Raw genomic sequence first — 19,556 nt, forward strand, 5'->3', positions numbered from 1 at the left:
ACACAACAGCTTTCTTTAATAATGTGTAGATATCTTTCATAGTCAGCACCCCATGTATCGTTTTAAATGGTTTTGTAGTATGTCATTCTATGTAACAGTCTTGGCTTTTGTTTTTTGTTAGTTTTTAAGATAGATTCTCGCTCTGTCACCCAGACTGGAGTGCAGTGCCACAATCTTGGCTCACTGCAACCTGCACCTGTCGGGTTCAAGTGATTCTCCTGCCTCAGCCTCCCAAGTAGCTGGGACTGCTGCTAAAACCAGCTACTATATGTATACACATAAACACACACACACACACACTCTCTCTCTCGCTCTCGCTCTCGCTCTAACCGTAGTAGCCACCATGCCTAGCTGATTTTTGTGTTTTTAGTAGAAATGGGGTTTCACTATGTTGGCCAGGCTGGTCTCGAACTCCTGACCTGGTGATCCACCTGCCTCTGCCTCCCAAAGTGCTGGGTTTACAGGTATGAACCATCACACCCGGCCTAACGATCTTTTACAGATGGACATTGAGATCTCTAATTAGTTAGCTTTTTTAAACTGTACAATAGAAATTGTTGTGTTTTGACTTGAGGCATTTTGGTTTGAAATGTATAGAAATGAGTGTAGTTGTTGGTAATGATTATTTCCATGTGTTTGGCAGGAGGTATGGTATGCCTTTTCAAATATGTGTTTTTTGTTTTTTTGTTTTTTTTCTTGAGGTGGAGTTTCACTCTTGTTGTTCAGGCTAGAGTGCACTCTTGGCTCACTGCAACCTTCGCCTCCTGGGTTCAGGCAATTCTCTTGCCTCAGCCTCCCAAGTAGCTTGCGTTTACAGGCATGAACCACCACGCCTGGCTAATTTTTGTGTTTTTTAGTAGAGATGGGGTTTCACCGTGTTGGCCAGGCTGGTCTTGAACTCCTGACCTCAGCCTGCCTCGGCCTCCCAAAGTACTGGGGTTACAGGCGTGAGCTACCGCGCTTGGCTCAAATAGTTTTTTTTATGACTTGTTTGCCTCACTTGTATGAATGACAGAGAAGAGGGAGAAGTGTTCTAATATCCTAATGTGGGGATATATGTATGTTTCTCTGATTGCATATGATAAAAGTGGGAGATTTGTTCTAATATCTTAATTTTGGGATATATATGTTTGTCTAATTGCATATGATAAAATCAGACAGCTTTGTTCTGTGTCTTACCACTCTGCTGTCAAGCAATTCAAATATCTAAGCTGTTTTGTTTTGAGTAGTTAGACATCCAGCATTGTAAAGATGGGGTCTTGTCCAGGCTGGTCTTGAACTCCTGGGTTCAACCACTTCTCCTGTCTTGGCCTCCCAAAGTGCTTTGATTATAGGCATGAGCCCCTGCACCTGGCCTAAGGTTTTTTTTTTTTTCCCTTGAGACTGAGTCTCACTGTATCGCCCAGGCTGGAGTGCAGTGGCACAGTCTTGGCTTACTGCAGCTTTTGCCTCCCAGGTTCAAGCATCAAGCAGTTCTTGCTTCAGCCTCCCGAGTAGCTTGAATTGCAGGTGCCTGCCACTATGCCCAGCTAATTTATTTATTATTTTTTTTATTATTATTTTTTGTAGAGACAGGGTTTTGCCATATTGGCTAGGCTGGTCTTGAACTCCTGACCTCTGGTGATACACAGGCCCTGCCTCCCAAAATGCTGGGATTACCAGCATTGGCTTGAACCATCACACCCGGCCCTGCTATGACTATTTTAGAAAGTCATGCTAATGCTTATTACCAGACCATTTCTACTTTAATATTACTTATATTCTTCATTCCTGCCCTGTTGTTATTGTTTATTACTTGGTCCGTTTATTTCATTCCTTTTTTTTTCTTTTCTGATTTCATTCTTGAAAGCAGCATTTTCAAAGAGGATGTTTTTCTTGATTTTTACCTAATTAGGAATTTAGATAAGTTTTCTTAGATAAATTTTGGATAACTAGAAGATGTGTGTGTGTGTGTGTGTGTGTGTGTGCGCGCGCGTGTGAGAGAGAAAGAGACTGACTGAGACTGACCGGGTCTTGCTTTGTCACCCACACTGGAATGCAGTAGTGCGATCTTGGCTTACTGCTACCTCTGCCTCCTTGTCTCAAGTGATTCTCCCACCTCATCCTCCCAAGTAGCCGGGTCCACACATGTGCACCATCACACCTAGATAATTTTTGTATGTTTTATAGAGACAGGATTTCCTCATGTTGCCCAGGCTGGTCTTGAACTCCTGAGCTCAAGTGATCCACCTGCCTCGTCCTCCCAAAGTAGTTTGTGTTTTTCATTACTTCCGGGGGACAATCAGTGTAACTTGTTAAATAATTATTGAGTGACCAGTTTTTAAGCAGGACTAAGAAATGGAATGAGGAGCAATCCTGCCTTTTCAAGCCTCCTTTCACCTCTTCTGTATTGAAAGTACATATACAAGGGTAATGGAAAGTTGGACCTCAAGATGATCATATTTTCCCCTCTTGTTTTATATCTTTTGTCTTGGAATTAGCATTGCTTTTTTCTCTCCCATTCCGTGTTATGCAGAATGCACCTTGCCTTCTTCCTTAATTTTTAGGATGTTGACCTTAGGTTGTTGTTTTCCCCTGGCCTAAAATTTTATTATTGTAATTGGGTAGTTCCCTTTTATTGTTCAAACTTCTATGTGCAGTTCCTATTACAGCTCTTTTCCTTTCCTTGTATTATCTACCTGTATACTTTTTATATATGCAGAATTATTTGAATGATAGTTTTGGGGGATTTTCTTTTCCCCATTTCTTGGTTGTCTTTTTATGTTAGAATTAGGTTTAAGATTATTCCAGTTTCCTTGTTTTTTTTTTAAATTTCTTCAGTTAATAATATCTTTGTAGTAATAATTGTCTTTGTGAACAAGAACCTGGAGACTTCGGAGAGAATGTGTTGCTGTGTTTTTATGTATCAGCAGACGTCACTAAGATAAGCAAATTCATGTACAGTGTAATCAGTCTTTCATTTCATTGCAGTAAACAAGTTTATGTTAGATATAATTTATCTACAAACGTGATTTTCACACAAGATTTTTTTTTTTTTTTTAATATGGAACACTTCATGAATTTGCGTGTCATCCTTGCACAGGGGCCATGCTAATCTTCTCTGTGTTGTTCCAAGTTTAGGACATGTGCTGCCATAGCGAGCACTGACAAAAGATTTTTACAGTAACACATACATAATTAATGACGTCACAGTTCTAGTTGGAAAAGACCACTTGTAACAGCTAAATTTCAGAGAACTAGCCTGATAATATTAGAAGGAAAATTTTGTCTGGGCACAGTAACTCATGCCTGTAATCCTGTCACATGGGAGGCCAAGGTGGGAGGATTACTTGAACCCAGGAGTTTCAGGATGCTGTTGTCATTGTGTGCCTGCATTCCAACCTGGGTGACAGAGTGAGACTTTGTCTCAAAAACAAAGCAATGAAGGAAAGTTCATCCTAAGCATTTAGGGAACATGATGAATGAAGGCAGCAGCATTTCTCTTCGTTAAAAATGATTTGTAGATTGAGCCAGTTATTTTCATTTTAGTGGGAGGTTTTGTTTTTGACTAAAAATAACTTGGGTGTATTAATAGAACTGTATCGAAAGTCTTTTAACTACATGAAAATTTGGTTTGATGTGAGTGTTGCCGTTGGTTTAGTGATTTTTTTTAACATTGAACAACATGGGTTTGAATGTGTTTAGTTTTTCTTTTTTGTTTGTTTGTTTTTTTGTTTGGTTTATCTCTCCGAGTCACTTAACATGTTTTTAGTGTTTAAAGCAATAGAATATACAGCCAGGCGTGATGGCTTATGCCCATAATCCCAACACACTGGGAGGCCAAGACCCGAGGATTGCTTGAGCATAGGCATTTGAGACCAGCCTGGTCAACATAGTGAATAGCCCCATCTCTATTTACTTTTTGAAATGGAGTTTCTGTCAGTGCAGTGGCATGGTCTCGGCTCACTGCACCCTCTACCTCCCAGGTTCAGGCAATTCTTCTGCCTCAGCCTCCCGTGTAGCTGGGACCACCGGCACGTACCACCACACCCAGCTAATATTTGTATTTTTAGGAGAGATGGGGATTCACTGCTCATTCTATACGTATGTAACTGTAAGACATCAAAAGTGGAAATTCTAGGAATATATGCATGAATGTTTTTACTTGCCAAATAGCTCTTCCAAGAGATTATCAGTTTATACATCTGTGCATTTTGGTTGAAAAATGTATATTTCCACACATCACTCTCAACACTTGGATTTAGAAAACCAACATCTACAAGCTTTGAGAATTTCATACATGAAAATATGTTTTAACTGTAAGTGTTGTGCACATTTGTATTTTTTTTAAAAAAGTTACTATATTTCATTTTCTATAATTTACTGTTGGGTGGTTCATCTTTTTCTTACCTGTTTGTAAGGGTTCAGCTCAGCCTTTATATTGCCAATTATTTATTGTATGTGCTGCTAATATTTTTTCTGATTTGTCATTTGTTTGTTGACTTTATGGTGTTTATTGTATGGTGGCTGTTGGATTTATTTCTGTCTTTTGTTATTTTGTTTTGTCTTAGGTGCTAGTCCTATGGGAGTAAATGGAGGTGTAGGAGTTCAAACGCCGAGTCTTCTTTCTGACTCAATGTTGCATTCAGCTATAAATTCTCAAAAGTAAGTCTTATCATGGTTTGTACCCTGGGTCACATTACAAATACTGGTTAACAACTCCTTGTTTGAGTTTTTAACTTAGTTTTCATGGTTTGTGGATGTCCTTGAATATAGACAGACGTTTAAGTCCATTCATTCTTCTTTCTACAGTCTTATTTGAAATTATATTGATTATCTAGTGTAGCCTAGACCTTCCCTAATACAGCAGGATGTTGCAAGGTTACAGCTCTATTAGAATGAGTTCGCCTTATCCTGATGTTAAGAATTAGTCCACCAGCCTGGGCAATATGTCAAGACCTCTTCTCTACAAGAAAATACTAAAATGTTTGCTAGGTCTGGTGATGTGCACCTGTACTCCCAGCTACTGAGGAGGCTGAGTTGGGAGAAGCACTTGAGCTTGGGAGGTCAAGGCTATGATGAGTGGTGATTACACCACTGCACCCCAGTCTGAGTGACAGCGAGACTCTGTCTGAAAAAAATAATTTTTTTCTTTAAAAAAAGAATTAGTCCATCATCCAAAGGATTCCCTGAGGTGAGCTGTGTTAAAATGGCAGCTTAGTCTGATAACACAAGACTTACAAAACTTAAGTCTGGACCAGGCATGGCAGTTCACCTGTAATCCCAGCACTGTGGGAGGCTGAGGCAGGTAGATCACTTGACCTTAGGAGTTCAAGACCAGCCTGGACAACATGGCGAAACCTTGTCTCTGCTAAAAATACAAAAATTTGCCGGGTATGGTGGCACACATCTCTAATCCCAGCTACTCAGGATGCTGAGGCAGGAGAATCACTTGAACCCGGGAGGCAGAGGTTGCAGTTAGCCAAGATCACGCCACTGCACTCCTGCCTGAGCAACAGGATAAGACTGTCTCAAAAAAAAAAAAAAATAGGCCGGGCACGGTGGCTCAAGCCTGTAATCCCAGCACTTTGGGAGGCCGAGACGGGTGGATCACGAGGTCAAGAGATCGAGACCATCCTGGTCAACATGGTGAAACCCCGTCTCTACTAAAAATACAAAAAATTAGCTGGGCATGGTGGCGTGTGCCTGTAATCCCAGCTACTCGGGAGGCTGAGGCAGGAGAATTGCCTGAACCCAGGAGGCGGAGGTTGCGGTGAGCCGAGATCGCGCCATTGCACTCCAGCCTGGGTAACAAGAGCGAAACTCCGTCTCAAAAAAAAAATAGTACAAAAAATTGCCAGGCGCAGTGGCTCACGCCTTTAATCCCAGCATTTTGGGAGGATAAACCAGGTGGATTACTTGAAGTGAGAAGTTTGAGACCAACCTAGTCAACATCGTCAAACCCCGGCTCTACTAAAATAGAAAAATTATCAGGATGTGGTGGCAGGTGCCTGTAATCCCAGCAACTCAGGAGGCTAAGGCAGGAGAATTGCTTGAATCCAGGAGGCAGAAGTTGCAGTGAGCTGGAATTGGCTCACTACACGCCAGCCTGCACGACAGAGCAAGGCTCCCATCTCAAAAACAAAATAAAGAAAATTAGCTGGACATGGTGATGCATGCCTGTAATCCAAGCCACTTGGGAGGCTAAGGCACAAGAATTGCCTGAACCTGGGAGGCAGAGGTTGCAGTGAGCTGAAATTGCACCACTGCACTCCAGCCTGGGCGACAGAACAAGACTGTGTCTCAAAAAAAAAAGCATAACAAAACCTAGAAAATTAAGTCTTATGTTATCTTGTGTGAGGACCTCATTCTGCCCTCCAAACAAAGAAATACAACTTTCCCTCACACCGGTATGAACATGCACACTTTAAAATGAGTCTAGTCACATAGTTCTCCCTGCCCATCTCCTTAATGCAAATAAACGTGACATAGTGTATTGGTTCCATTACAATAATCAGTCAGCTTGAATTAAATGAGGTCTTCTTTCTCCTACCCTTCTTCACTAAAACTATTTGGTGACCCCTTTTTGAAGCCCAATGATGAGTGAAAATGCCAGTGTGGCCTCCCTGGGTCCTATGCCAACAGCAGCTCAACCATCCACTACTGGAATTCGGAAACAGTGGCATGAAGATATTACTCAGGATCTTCGAAATCATCTTGTTCACAAACTGTAAGTAAGATTGTGGACATGTCTTATTCATAGATGTCATGCTAACATGCTTTAAATCTCCTGGGCATTTAACCACCAAAGGAGTATCAGCAGTTCTTCTGTAGCCTGGCCAATGATGTTAATACTTCTAGTCTTGCGGAATTCTTGCTGCTGCTTCTTTTTTCCTTCTCAGCCTTTCTCATCATCTATAGTCTTTCAGCTTTAATAGCGTGTGAACGGTTCTATCTAGTGCCATTAATTAACATATTAATTAAAAATTTGTTTTTAGTCATTGCCTTTGCAAGACTTATAAGAAAAACTAGGCCTCAGCTCATTAAAATATTGTGGTGGTAACATCCTTTTCTGTTACTCCTTGTAGAGGTTTTTTTTGAGACAGTCTCACTCTGTTGCCTAGGCTGGAGTGCCATGGCTCAATTTCAGCTCACTGCAAACTCCGCTTCCCGGATTCCATTGATTGTCCTGCCTCAGCCTCTTGGGTAGCTGGGACTAAAGGCATGCGCCACCACACCTGGCTAATTTTTGTATTTTTAGTAGAGATGGGATTTCACCATGTTGGCCAGGCTGGTCACGAACTTCTGACCTCAAGTGACCCACCCACCTCGGCCTCCCAAATTGCTGGGATTACAGGTGTGAGCCACTGTGCCCAGCAAAGTGGAGCTTTTATTATGCTGAAAAGTTGAATCTGATAGGATCGTCTCTCTGGTCGTCTCGTCCTCCAGATGTGCACATGGCAGTTTATTTTTGAGAAGTTGGTATATTTCATGTACTGTCCCCTCACAAACTCCATCTTAATCTAAAAAGTTCTTGTCAGATGAAGGAAGGGGAGACATAGAGCAAGGAAATGAAATGTGCTCAGCATCATAAAAAGGTTGAGCTTGGACCTCACTGATTACAGAGTTTACCCTTCAAACACCATGCTGCATTTTTTTCTTGGAGAAGTCTTTTCATTTCAGTTCCACTTAATAGCAGGGTATTCTTGACTGTATCCATATTTTTAATTGATTGGGGAACTATTTATCATCCTGTTTTCATGTTAGGTCAGATTACCAATTATATGTGTTTAATTTAGGAATTCTTTTTTTGGAAACAGAGTCTTGCTCTGTTTCCCAGCCGGAGTGCAGTGGTGCAATCTTGCCTGGCTAATATTTGTATTTTTAGTAGAGATGGGGTTTTGCCATGTTGGCCAGGCTGGTCTTGAACTCCTGGCCTCAGGTGATTAACCTGCCTTGCCCTCCCAAAGTGCTGGGGTTACAGGTGTAAGCCAGTTTGACCAGTCAGAAATTTTTTTTTTTTTTGAGACCAAGTCCTGCTTTTGTTTCCCAGACTTGAGTGCAGTGGCACGATCTCGGCTCGCTGCACCTCCACCTCCTGGTTTCAAGAGATTCTCTTGCCACAGCCTCCTGAGTATCTGGGACTACAGGTGCCTGTCACCATGCCTGGCTAGTTTTTTGTATTTTTAATAGAGACGGGGGTTCACTGTGTTAGCCAGGATGGGCTTGATCTCCTGACCTTGTGATCTGCCTGCCTCGGCCTCGCAGAGTGCTGGGATTACAGGTGTGAGCAACTGCGCCCAGCCCAGAAATTCTTAAATGGTAGTACTTAGTAGTAGGATTTGACAAGGAAAGAACTCCATCCACAAGTGGAATGAAATGATTGCTTTAATAAGGAATAACGAGTCTCTTATTTTGTGACAAAAAATTAGCACCTAAAAAATCACATTTATCAATCATAGGAAATACTAATGCAAAACATTTTGTTAGGGAATTGTTAGAAAGTGAAAAACTGAATCTAGCAGAATCATTATGCATTTCTGCTCCCTCCACTTCAGGTTTTTGGTTTTTTGTTTGTTTTTTATAAGGCTTTGTCAGAACACTTTGAGTTTTTGATGTTTAAAAAATTTTAGAGTGGTTGGTTATTAAGTTTCATTTCAATAAGATGAATAATAAACTTAGAAGAGTAGAAGGAACTCTGAAGGCTTTTGCTACTTGATACTATGACAAAGTTCGTTTTTCTCACTTTCTTTACTATGTAGCTCAAAGTAATATTTTGCTTTACGTCTAGAGTAACAGGGACCAAAGAATATTTTTTGTGGAGTCATTTTCTGTATTGTGATCGGAAATATAGACAGAAATTGTTTTATTTGTCACTAAAGGACAATTTGATTTCACTAAGTATTACATTTGAATATGTCTCACCTTGCCATTATTTTTTCTTTTCCTCTATGTGTTCAGTGTATAAAAATCAGGAAAAAAAACCTAATTAAAAGCTCACATGATATTACAGTGGTGGGATTTTCTTTTTCCAGCGTCCAAGCCATATTTCCTACACCAGATCCTGCTGCTTTAAAAGACAGACGGATGGAAAACCTAGTTGCATATGCTCGGAAAGTCGAAGGCGACATGTATGAATCTGCAAACAATCGAGTGAGCATCTGGTTTTTTTGTTTTGTTTTGTTTTGTTTTGTTTTGTTTTTTTCTATTAATAGCCAAGATTGGGCCTGTTGTGGTTATTTGTTCCTGTTTGTTTTTTGTTTTGAGACAGAGTTTCGGTCTTCTTGCCCAGACTGGAGTGCAGTGGTGCAATCTCGGCTCACCGCAACCTCCACCTCCTGAGTAGTTGGGATTACAGTCATGCGCCACCATGCCCAACTAATTTTTTTTGTATTTTTAGTAGAGACGGGGTTTCTTCATGTGACAGGCTGGTCTTGAACTCTCGACCTCAGGCAATCCACCCACCTCAGCCTCCCAAAGTGCTGGGATTACAGGCATGAGCCACGGTGCCTATCCAGTTTATTCCTCTTTAGCATGTGCAGGTAGTACATGTTCTTCAGTCGGGGTACACGGTCAAGCTATCCCATCTTATTGTCACCAAGCACAGTTAGGATAACAAAGCAATTTCTTAAATGTATGTCATCAAGAATTTTATTTTTTTCCTCCTAATACAGTGCACTCATGTGGCACTTGATTTAGTTGTCTTGTCAACCTAAAAAGTGTCGAGTTGGCCGAGCACTGTGGCTCGGTGCCTGTAATCTCAGCAGTTTGAAAGTCTCAGGTGGGTGGATCATTGAGCCTAGGAGTTGGAGACTAGCGCAGGCAACATGGCAAAACCCTGTCTCTACAAAAAATATAAGAAATTAGGCGGGCATGATGGCACATGCCTGTAGTCACAGCTAGTCAAAAGGCTGAGGTGGGGGAATTAACTGAGCCTTGGAAGTCAAGCTACAGTGATCCATGATTGTGCCACTGGCAACAGAGAGACAGACCTTGTCTCTCCCCAAAAAAGGGGTGGTGGTGGTGCTGAGCTGTACCATCTCTGTTCTCTCTTCACTAGAATATGAAAAGTAACTTAGTATTGTTCATGGTAGTTCAGTTTCTTTGCATAAGTTGAACTTTTTCTAAATTGGTACCACTTCTTAATGCAGCATAAAAAACGAAACTAATACCTGTTCTCAGTTTATTTTTCCTGTTATCTGGTGGTAGTTCCTTTTTCCTCATCTCCCTTATTTTACTTCAACAATTCAAAAGGCGGAATACTACCACCTTCTAGCTGAGAAAATCTATAAGATCCAGAAAGAACTAGAAGAAAAACGAAGGACTAGACTACAGAAACAGAACATGCTACCAAATGCTGGAGGCATGGTTCCAGTTTCCATGAATCCAGGGCCTAACATGGGACAGCCGCAACCAGGAATGACTTCTAGTAAGTATTTTTTGTTATACTTACATTTGAGAGAAATTGATAAACAAATAGTTTCTATCCAAAGTCATTAATTTCTATAGGCTTGTGTTACTATTTTAGAGTTTTTAAATAACGATTTGCCTTTGCAAAGAAAATAACTTATAGTAAAAAACAGAAGCAGAACAGTATATTTAAGATGTCTGGGCATAGTACTTAACACACCTTGATGATCTGGCATTGATTTAGAGCCCAAAGTAAAGTTCTCTAATGGTGACACCTAGAAAGTGATAACCTACAGATATTCACAGATTTCTCTGAGACTGGCTTGTGTTGTAAGTAGCCAGTAGATGTTTGTAGGGTGACCAGGTTCAGGACCCCCATAGAGGTTTACACTCTGTGACACACATAATATCATGTTACACTGTCACACTTTCTAATTGACATAAATATTCTAAGGCTAGGAGCTCTTTTTTTTTGCGGGGCGGGGGGGTAGACATTGACGCACTGTGTGTCCTAGACTGGAATGCAGTGGCAGGATCTCTGCCTCCCAGGTTCAAGCAGTTCTCCCACCTTGGCCTTCCGAGTAGTTGGGATTACAGGCACATGCCACCATGGCTGGCTAATTTTTGTATTTTTCATAGAAACTGGTTTCGACATGTTGGCCAGGCTGGTCTGGAACTCTGGGCCTCAAGTGATCCTCCTCCTCCCCCCCACCCCACCCCCCTACCTTGGCCTCCCAAATTACTGAGATTACAGGCGTGAGCCACCACCACCCAGCCTAGAAGCATCATTTAAAATTACATTTTGGCAGCTTCAATTTCTGGTTATATCATCATTGTTGACGTGATGAATTAACCAGATAGCCAAGACTATGATACATTGTTGTCTTATTCAATCATTGACTTACTGGTAGAATCAAAATATTGAAATACTGAGCAGGCACACCATTTTCAGGAATGATACAGGCTGTTTAAATGCTGTGGCATTGATAAGAAAAACCTGCCTTTGCTGAGTTAGGAAATGCTAATGACCTAAAGTGCCAACTGAGCCAGCAGGTAGTAACCCTCATACCATCAGTAGATTATAGGTAGACTGAGAAGTTCATCTTCTTTATTTATTGAAGTAATAAATGATTTCCAATGGCCATTAGCAGCCTCATTTATTAATTTCATTATTAACTAAAGTGTGCCAGATACTGTTTTCTAATTGGGCCAAGATGTGTAAAAAGTTGGGAAGAGCAACATTTCTGGCAGAGGAAATAGTATACATGGAGGCCCAATAGTAAGGAAAAACAGATTTTTTTGAGTAGTTAGGAGAACACATTTTCAGGAATGAGAAAGTCAAGATTACAGTTGAGACTGCTTCAGTACATGATTTGAACTTGAGTAGTAACTAAAGATACAAAAACAAATAGACATACATGAGATACTTGGTTTTGGTAGAATTAACTCAAGTTCTGGGTGAAATTTGAGCCAAGTCTAAAGTCTGTGAGATACTAAATTTTATTCTAATGTCAGAGTAAAAACAGTTTGGTACCGATGAAAGCAGGAATAAAAGGTAGTGGAACTGAATATCAGCCTTAATTGTTGACCTTTAGCTTATACTAAATCTGACATTTTGTAAAATGAGATTCTTACCTTAACCTAATACACCGAAAATAATAGAAGCATAAAAGGGGTTGGGCATGTGGACTCACGCCTATAATCGCAGCACTTTGGAGCTTGAGGCTGCGGATCACTTGAGCTCAGGAGTTCAGGACCAGCCTGGGCAATATCCTGAAACTCCATCTCTACAAAAAATACAAAAATTAGCCAGGCATGGGAGCATGTGCCTGTAGTCCCAGCTATTTGAGAGGATAAGGCAGGAACATCACTTGAGAAACAAAATAAAAAAGAATTACTTCTATTTTTCTATTTTAGAGGTACAAGATATATAGTGTGTTATAATATGCATATTATTTAAGATCAGTGTTCACAGTGAGTTTGGTTGTTTAAGGGCAGATGGTGCAAAGATACTTCTTTATTTCTCTTTTTTACTCTAGATGGTCCTCTGCCTGATCCAACTATGATCCGTGGCAGTGTGCCAAACCAGATGATCCCTCGGATAACTTCACAGTCTGGTAAATAGTGAAAAAAAATTATTTTAAAAGAATCCCTGATGTACTGCAAGATAATACCTGCTATCTGGATACCCACTTTATGTCAACAGCAAGTGTCATGATAACCTGCCTGAGAAATTCAAAAAACCCCTTGGAGTTGGAGCCCTTAGAGGAAGAGGGGGTGAAGAGCAGGTTGGCTGGCAGATCACTGGGCAGGTGACATTAAATGATGCAGCATCCATTTTAAAAGAAGTGCAGGCTGGGCACGGTGGCCTAAAGCTGTAATCCCAGCACTTTGGGAGGCTGAGGCTGGTATATCACCTGAGGTCAAAGTTCAAGACCAGCCTGGCCAATGTGGTAAACCCTGTCTCTACTAAAAATACAAAAATTAGCCAAGTATGGTGGCTCAGGCCTGTCAGTCATCCCATCTACTTGGGAGGCTGAGGCAGGAGAATCTCTTGAACCCAGGAGGTGGAAATTGCAATGAACAGATCATGCCACTACACTCCAGCCTGGGCAACAGAGCGAGACTCTGTCTCAAAAAAAAAAAGGTACATTTGTAGAGTGTAAAATTTAGTTTGGAGATCCTGTTAATGCCTGTATACAACTGCTGCAAATGAGACAGATATATTTATACATGGAAGATTGAAAGCAGGTTTATTAGCCCTGATAAAATGTTATAGAATTAGACATAAGAATTATTTTATTCTTCAATTTCACAAAGGCATTCAGATCTACTATTTTGTACATATTCACAGGTTTGAATCAATTTGGCCAGATGAGCATGGCCCAGCCCCCTATTGTACCCCGGCAAACCCCTCCTCTTCAGCACCATGGACAGTTGGCTCAGCCTGGAACTCTCAACCCGGTTAGTTTGCCATCTTTGGGTAATCTCTTTGGCCTTTACCTGGTATTTTGAAAATCCTGTTTGTTCCTGCTTAATCCTGTTTGTTCCTGCTTTGTAAATTCTCACAGTCATTTAAACAGACCATAACTCCTAGTTCTTCTGTAATTCTGTAATTTTAATGTATTTAGCCCTATTAGAAAGCTGACAAAAAAATAAAAACAGCCAGGCCCTTATCCCTGGAGTCTCAATGTTTAGTAGCCTGCATGCATATTCACAGTCACTTCTCTTCCCTGATGTCTGTCTTCCCTTCTCCAGGCAGAGAACTGTCTGTCGTTTGCAAGGGTGATGGTGTGTTTGACTGGTTCTTGAGACCAGAAAAGAAAGACTAGGCATCTCCTGCTCCTTAGGCGAACTCTTAACCAGTCCATCTCTTCACACTGACCCCAACCCTCCTGCTGCCCTTTAGAGTTAGCTGGTGCCTCTGATTCTTCAGCCTTTTGAGGGGTTCCTGAGCATTACTACTTCTCACTAATCTGCCGTTTTCAACAAGGAGTTCTGTCCTTCATTTCAACCTGTAAGACAGATGTTCTTAGCTTACGAAGTTTTTGGCTGGCCTTTGGTACTACAGATTTCTTTCTTTAAGGCCTGGATTTGTGTAGGGTAATTTTAGAAGTGTAACAATCCTGGAGCATTTGTGGACCGTGAATGCTACCAGATTGTGCCACAACGTGTAAGATTTTATTTGTTTTTACATATTATGGTTCTTAGAATTTGTGCTATTACTACATCACTGATGTGAGCTCATGAAATTGTGATTCACTCTCCTCACTTAGAGCATGCAAAGAAAGTTACCTGCTATCCTTGTTAGAGCTAGGTATATTTGTATATCAAGAGAATGTATGTTTGTCCCATTCTTATTATTTCTTGAGCATAGGCCTAGGTAAGCTGTGAGGCTATTCCCGTTTATCTTGGCGCAACAGTCAGTTGTTCCACAACTTTCTTCCTATTCCTCTCCAGCCCTTTTCACCTATACTCCTGTCTTTGACTTTTCTCTGCTTAATAAGCCTGACATTAGGATCATTTGATGATTTCAGTTATAGTAGAATGAATAGTTTGGTGCTCTGGTTTTTTGCAGCCTATGGGCTATGGGCCTCGTATGCAGCAGCCTTCCAGCCAGAGCCAGTTCCTTCCTCAGACTCAGTTCCCATCACAGGGAATGAATGTAACAAATATGTCTTTGGCTCCGTCCAGCGGTCAAGCTCCAGTGTCTCAAGTATGTCTTATAAGTGGATTTTTTTTTTAACTTATTTTTGATTCTTGAAATTTCTCTTGACTTAGGTTTTTATAGGAAAGAGTGGCAGCAAACAATGAGTGAAAACAGATGATTCTTTAAAAAATAACAATTTTGGACTTAGGGCATTCAGAACATGAAGAGATTATGACATAGCAATGGTGTTGTTACAAATTAGGAAATAATTTAAATGGATGGTTTTAATTTTTTTTTTGTAGTGAACACTTTTAAAGTAAAATCTTAGAATTTACTAGACCGTAGAAGGAACTCTGGCTGAAGAGAGCATAGGGAGGCCCTAGAGTACTATGCACTCAATTCTGCCATTTTTCTGCAGTGACTAAGGCCATTCTGCTGAATGGTTTGAAGTCTCTTTAGTTAAGTACTTTATTGATGGTGCTCTCCAAAGATATATCCCCAGTAATAGGGTTTTTACACTTTATGAAATAGACACATTGCTACTGTTTGTTTAATCAGTTTGTGTCCTAAATGCATATAACATGCCTGTATAAATATTTCCTTCTGTTTTGAATTGCTGTCTTGTTGTTTTTTAACAGGCACAAATGTCTAGTTCTTCCTGCCCAGTGAACTCTCCTATAATGCCTCCAGGGTCTCAGGGGAGCCACATTCACTGTCCCCAGCTTCCTCAACCAGCTCTGCATCAGAATTCCCCCTCGCCTGTACCTAGTCGTACCCCTACCCCCCATCATACTCCCCCAAGCATAGGGGCTCAGCAGCCACCAGCAACAGCAATTCCAGCCCCTGTTCCTACGCCTCCTGCCATTCCATCTGGGCCACAGTCCCAGGCTTTACATCCCCCTCCAAGGCAGACACCTACACCACCAACACAACTTACCCCACAAGTGCAGTCTTCACTTCCTGCTGCTCCTTCAGCTGACCAGTCCCAACAGCAGCCTCGCTCACAGCAGAGCACAGCAGCCTCTGTTCCTACCCCAACAGCACCGCTGCTTCCTCCACAGCCTGCAACTCCAGTAAGTAGAGATTTGGATTTAGGCAGAATCATTAGAGTTACACTGTAGTATTATATTACTTCTGGGCCATTTCTGTTATTCTCTTTTATCACTTACTGTTTTCTCCACAAGTAGAATGTAATCTCTTTTTCATTAGGGACTTTCTTACCCTGTTGTGCCTTGCTGTGATAGGACCTATTATAGTAGCAGGAGCATAAAGATTTTATTTCTATCTGACTTTGACCATTATGTTTCATGTTGTACTCTAAGGTTGAAGGTATGTAAAGAGGTATGGCAAGGGGACACAGTCCTCTTCCTTATTTAGTATATCATTTAGTGCAGTATATAAATATGACACATATTTAAAGAATTTTTTTCAAACAGTTTGAGCTGTAAAACTTAAGAGACTGAATTTTAAAATTCTAGAGTCAGGCAGGCATGGTGGGTTACACCTGTAACCCCAGCACTTTGGGAGGCCACGACGGACAGATCACTTGAGGTCAGGAGTTCAAGACCAGCCTGGCCAACATGGTGAAACCCCATCTCTACAAAAAATACAAAATTTAGCCAGATGTGTTAGTGGGTACCTCTAATTCCAGCTGCTTGGGGGACTAAGGCAGGAGAATTGCTTAAACCTGGGAGGCGTTGGAGGTTGCAGTAATTGAGATGGCACCCACTGCACTCCAGCCTAAGCAACAGCAAAACTCTGTCTTTAAAAAAAAAAATCGCAGATTTATGAGTCCCTGTGGCCCTATCCAAAATTAAAAAATCATCTAAGATGAGAGAATTACAGACCCAGAACAACCTGTAGCTCACTTGTGAGAAGTTGGTTATGTATATAATAAAAATCCAAATTCTCATATAATAGTTGAGTCCTTATTAATAGAACTCTTTTTGTTAAGGGTTTAGCAGCTTCTACTTTGATATCGATAGTAATATATTAGTTCTCAACAGTTTGAACTGAGAAGTCCCATGTGTCACAGCCATTTTATAAAATACTGTAGTTGATGGATGGCTGGTTCATCGTGGCCTCTGATAGACAAGGAAGGACAGAAAGAGGAACCAGTAGATTTGTTTAATTTTATTCTTTATAAAATCAAGGGTAGTTTCAGAAAATACTGACTTCTCATTAAGAGGTTTCTTATGACAAGACTTAGGAAGAAGATAGGGATTGCCAGTTATCTCATTAGAATCTAGTGATTGAAAACAGCCACTATGTGGGACATCATTATATTTATTCTCTTTTTCTGTACATTTGAAACTTTATGTAATGAGAAGGTAAAAACAAAAAAGATAGCCAGTTTTGTTATTTTCTTTCATCCCATTTTTGTATAAATATGAGCTCCTATGAAGCAGACATCTTTGAAACCCCCACACGGCCAGAGAACGATAGTTATCAGTGAAATAGTTGCTGGCTGTTGGATGTACACCCAGCCAGCCAGCATTTACGAGTCTTAATTCTCCTGTCCTTAAGCATAATTAAAGGAGGTGAAATGAGCAGACCAAATGAAGGCACCGTGAATGAATATAAGCCAAGAAATAGGTGTTTAATTCTGCTGTCCTGTTGCTTACCTTACACTCAGATTGTATCACTGGCAAACTGTGTGTATGTGTCTCACCCACTCCCCTTTTTTTCTGCCTAGCTTTCCCAGCTAGCTGTAAACACTGAAGGACAGGTATCAAACCCTCCATCTACTAGTAGCACAGAAGTGAATTCTCAGGCCATTCCTGAGAAGCAACCTTCCCAGGAAGTGAAAATGGAGGCTAAAATGGAGGTGGATCAACCAGAACCAGCAGATACTCAGCCGGAGGATATTACAGAGGTGAGAGTAGGGAAGTTACTATTTGATGTGGTTAGGACCTCAGTCTGGGAACCCAATTTTTTAAAAATACTGCGGAAGAATATTTTGATAATTACATCTCATGGCATGAGAAAGGGTGGTGAGATTACATCCATAGGGGAGAGTAAATGATGTAATGAATGATAGTGATCTTATTGATTCCCAAGTAGATATTTTTGAAATACTAAAAACCCTTTTCTTTTAGTCTAAAGTAGATGACTGTAAAGTGGAACCTACAGAAACAGAAGAGAGAGGCACTGATTCAAAAACTGAAATAAAAGAGGAGGAAGACCAGCCAAGTACTTCAGCTACCCAGTCATCTCCAGCTCCGGGACAGTCAAAGAAAAAGAGTTGAGTCTCTTAGGCTGTTGGTTCTAGAAGTAGCTGAAGAAACCAAAGACCCAAGGCGGTATTGTGATCATGCCTCTTGGGCCTCAGAAGTTGCCATTAATGTGATTTCATTAACCTTGAAGCCCTGGGCCTGGTCTCTTCCTTGTTACTAATGTATTTTTTTTTTTTTAAGTTATATTCACTTGCAGCAACCATTGAGTTAGTCATTCCCCTCATTTCTTCAGAGTTCCTTGGTTAGCACCCTCTAAAAATTCTCTCTTTGGCCAGGCACGGTGACTCACACCTGTAATCCCAGCACTTTGGGAGGCTGAGGTGGGCGGATCACTTTGAGGTCAGGAGTTGGAGACCAGCCTGACCAACATGGTGAAACTCTGTCTCTACCAAAAATACAAAAATTAGCCAGGTGTGGTGGCACGTGCCTGTAATCCCAGCTATGCAGGAGACTGACGCATGAGAATCATTTGAACCTGGGAGGCGGAGGTTGCAGTGAGCCGAGATTGTGCCACTGCACTCCAGCCTGAGCAACAGAGTGAGACTTCATCTCAAAAAAAAAGTTCTATTTCTCAAAAGAGAAATGTTTGTAAATAGCCTTGGCTAAAATACAGGAAAGACTAGGAATAATAATAGCATTTATCATTTACCTTCCGTGTGTTAAGTACCCACATTGTCTCATTTAATAATTTATTTTCTTTTTTTTTTTTTGGAGATGGAGTCTCACTCTGTTTCCCAGGCTGGAGTGTAGTGGCACAATCTCAGCTCACTGCAACATCTGCCTCCCAAGTTCAGACAGTTCTCTTGCCTCAGCCTACTGAGTAGTTGAGACTAGCGTGCCACCACATCCAACTATATATTTTTTTTGTTTTTTTAGTAGAGACAAGGTTTCACCATGTTGGCCAGGCTGAAACTATCCTTAAAGTGATCTGCCCACCTCAGCCTGCCAAAGTGCTGGGATTATAGACACGGGCCACCGTTCCTGGCCCCATGGACTCTTATTTAGCAAAGCCTCTTCATACATTTTTAGAAGCCTTTGGATTCTGTTTCTAATTGACCAAATCTGTCTTTGTTGAGGGTGAAGGGTGTTTAAAGATGATAAGGCACACTTTTTAGGAGCTGCCTGAAGCAGAGCGGCACTTAGAATCAGTAATTAAGTCCTTAGTGATATTTCCATAGGGACAGAGTAGTTAATTTTGTGTTATTTGATTGTTGAGATGCTTTTAGAGCTGGTTTTTAAAAGTTCTTTTGATTAATTGATAACTAATTTCAGATACACTTTTTTTTCCAAAGTTTTCAAACCAGAAGAACTACGACAGGCACTGATGCCAACATTGGAGGCACTTTACCGTCAAGATCCAGAATCCCTTCCTTTTCGTCAGCCTGTGGACCCTCAGCTTTTAGGAATCCCTGTAAGTATCTGGTGGTACTTCTGATTTTGTTTTTTAATTTGATAACAGCTTTATTGAGAGAGAATTCACATTCCAAATAGTATAACTACTCATTTCAAATGTATAATTCAGTGATTTTTTTTTTTTTTGAGACCGTCTTAATCTGGTTGCCCAGGCTGCAGTGCAGTGGCTCGATCTTGGCTCACTACTGCCTCTACCTCTTGGGCTCAGATGATTCTCCCACTTTAGCCTCCTGAGTAGCTGGGACTACAGGCATGTGCCACCTCAGCTGGCTAGTTCTTTGCATTTTTTAGTAGAGTTGGGGTTTCACCATGTTGCCCAAGCTGGTCTTGAACTCCTGCCTGGACTCAAGCAGTCAGCCCACCTCAGA

The 19,556-nt window shown here is 41.0% G+C and overlaps 1 protein-coding gene and 1 non-coding gene across 6 annotated transcripts in view; one reads left to right on the forward strand and one right to left on the reverse strand.

Moving 5' to 3' along the window:
- The window catches only part of EP300 (EP300 lysine acetyltransferase), an 81,436-nt gene that overhangs the window by 40,222 nt on the left and 21,658 nt on the right, over window positions 1–19,556 (forward strand). For 3 of the 5 annotated variants that reach the window (XM_078334899.1, XM_078334902.1, XM_078334909.1), the window contains exons 7-17: window positions 4,551–4,644; window positions 6,572–6,709; window positions 9,015–9,132; window positions 10,234–10,408; window positions 12,429–12,506; window positions 13,244–13,353; window positions 14,468–14,605; window positions 15,178–15,612; window positions 17,235–17,414; window positions 17,638–17,782; window positions 19,068–19,186. In XM_078334899.1, coding sequence (XP_078191025.1) covers window positions 4,551–4,644; window positions 6,572–6,709; window positions 9,015–9,132; window positions 10,234–10,408; window positions 12,429–12,506; window positions 13,244–13,353; window positions 14,468–14,605; window positions 15,178–15,612; window positions 17,235–17,414; window positions 17,638–17,782; window positions 19,068–19,186 — 1,730 coding nt within the window. The remainder of the gene's footprint in view (window positions 1–4,550; window positions 4,645–6,571; window positions 6,710–9,014; window positions 9,133–10,233; window positions 10,409–12,428; window positions 12,507–13,243; window positions 13,354–14,467; window positions 14,606–15,177; window positions 15,613–17,234; window positions 17,415–17,637; window positions 17,783–19,067; window positions 19,187–19,556) is intronic. The other 2 variants (XM_078334914.1, XM_078334916.1) reach the window with 1 other exon arrangement.
- LOC118148075 (U6 spliceosomal RNA) lies at window positions 3,038–3,144 on the reverse strand. Its single transcript, XR_004734867.2, has one exon. It is a non-coding gene; the product is annotated as a U6 spliceosomal RNA (small nuclear RNA).

Source organism: Callithrix jacchus, chromosome 1, assembly GCF_049354715.1.
Source record: "Callithrix jacchus isolate 240 chromosome 1, calJac240_pri, whole genome shotgun sequence".
NCBI lineage: Eukaryota > Metazoa > Chordata > Mammalia > Primates > Cebidae > Callithrix > Callithrix jacchus.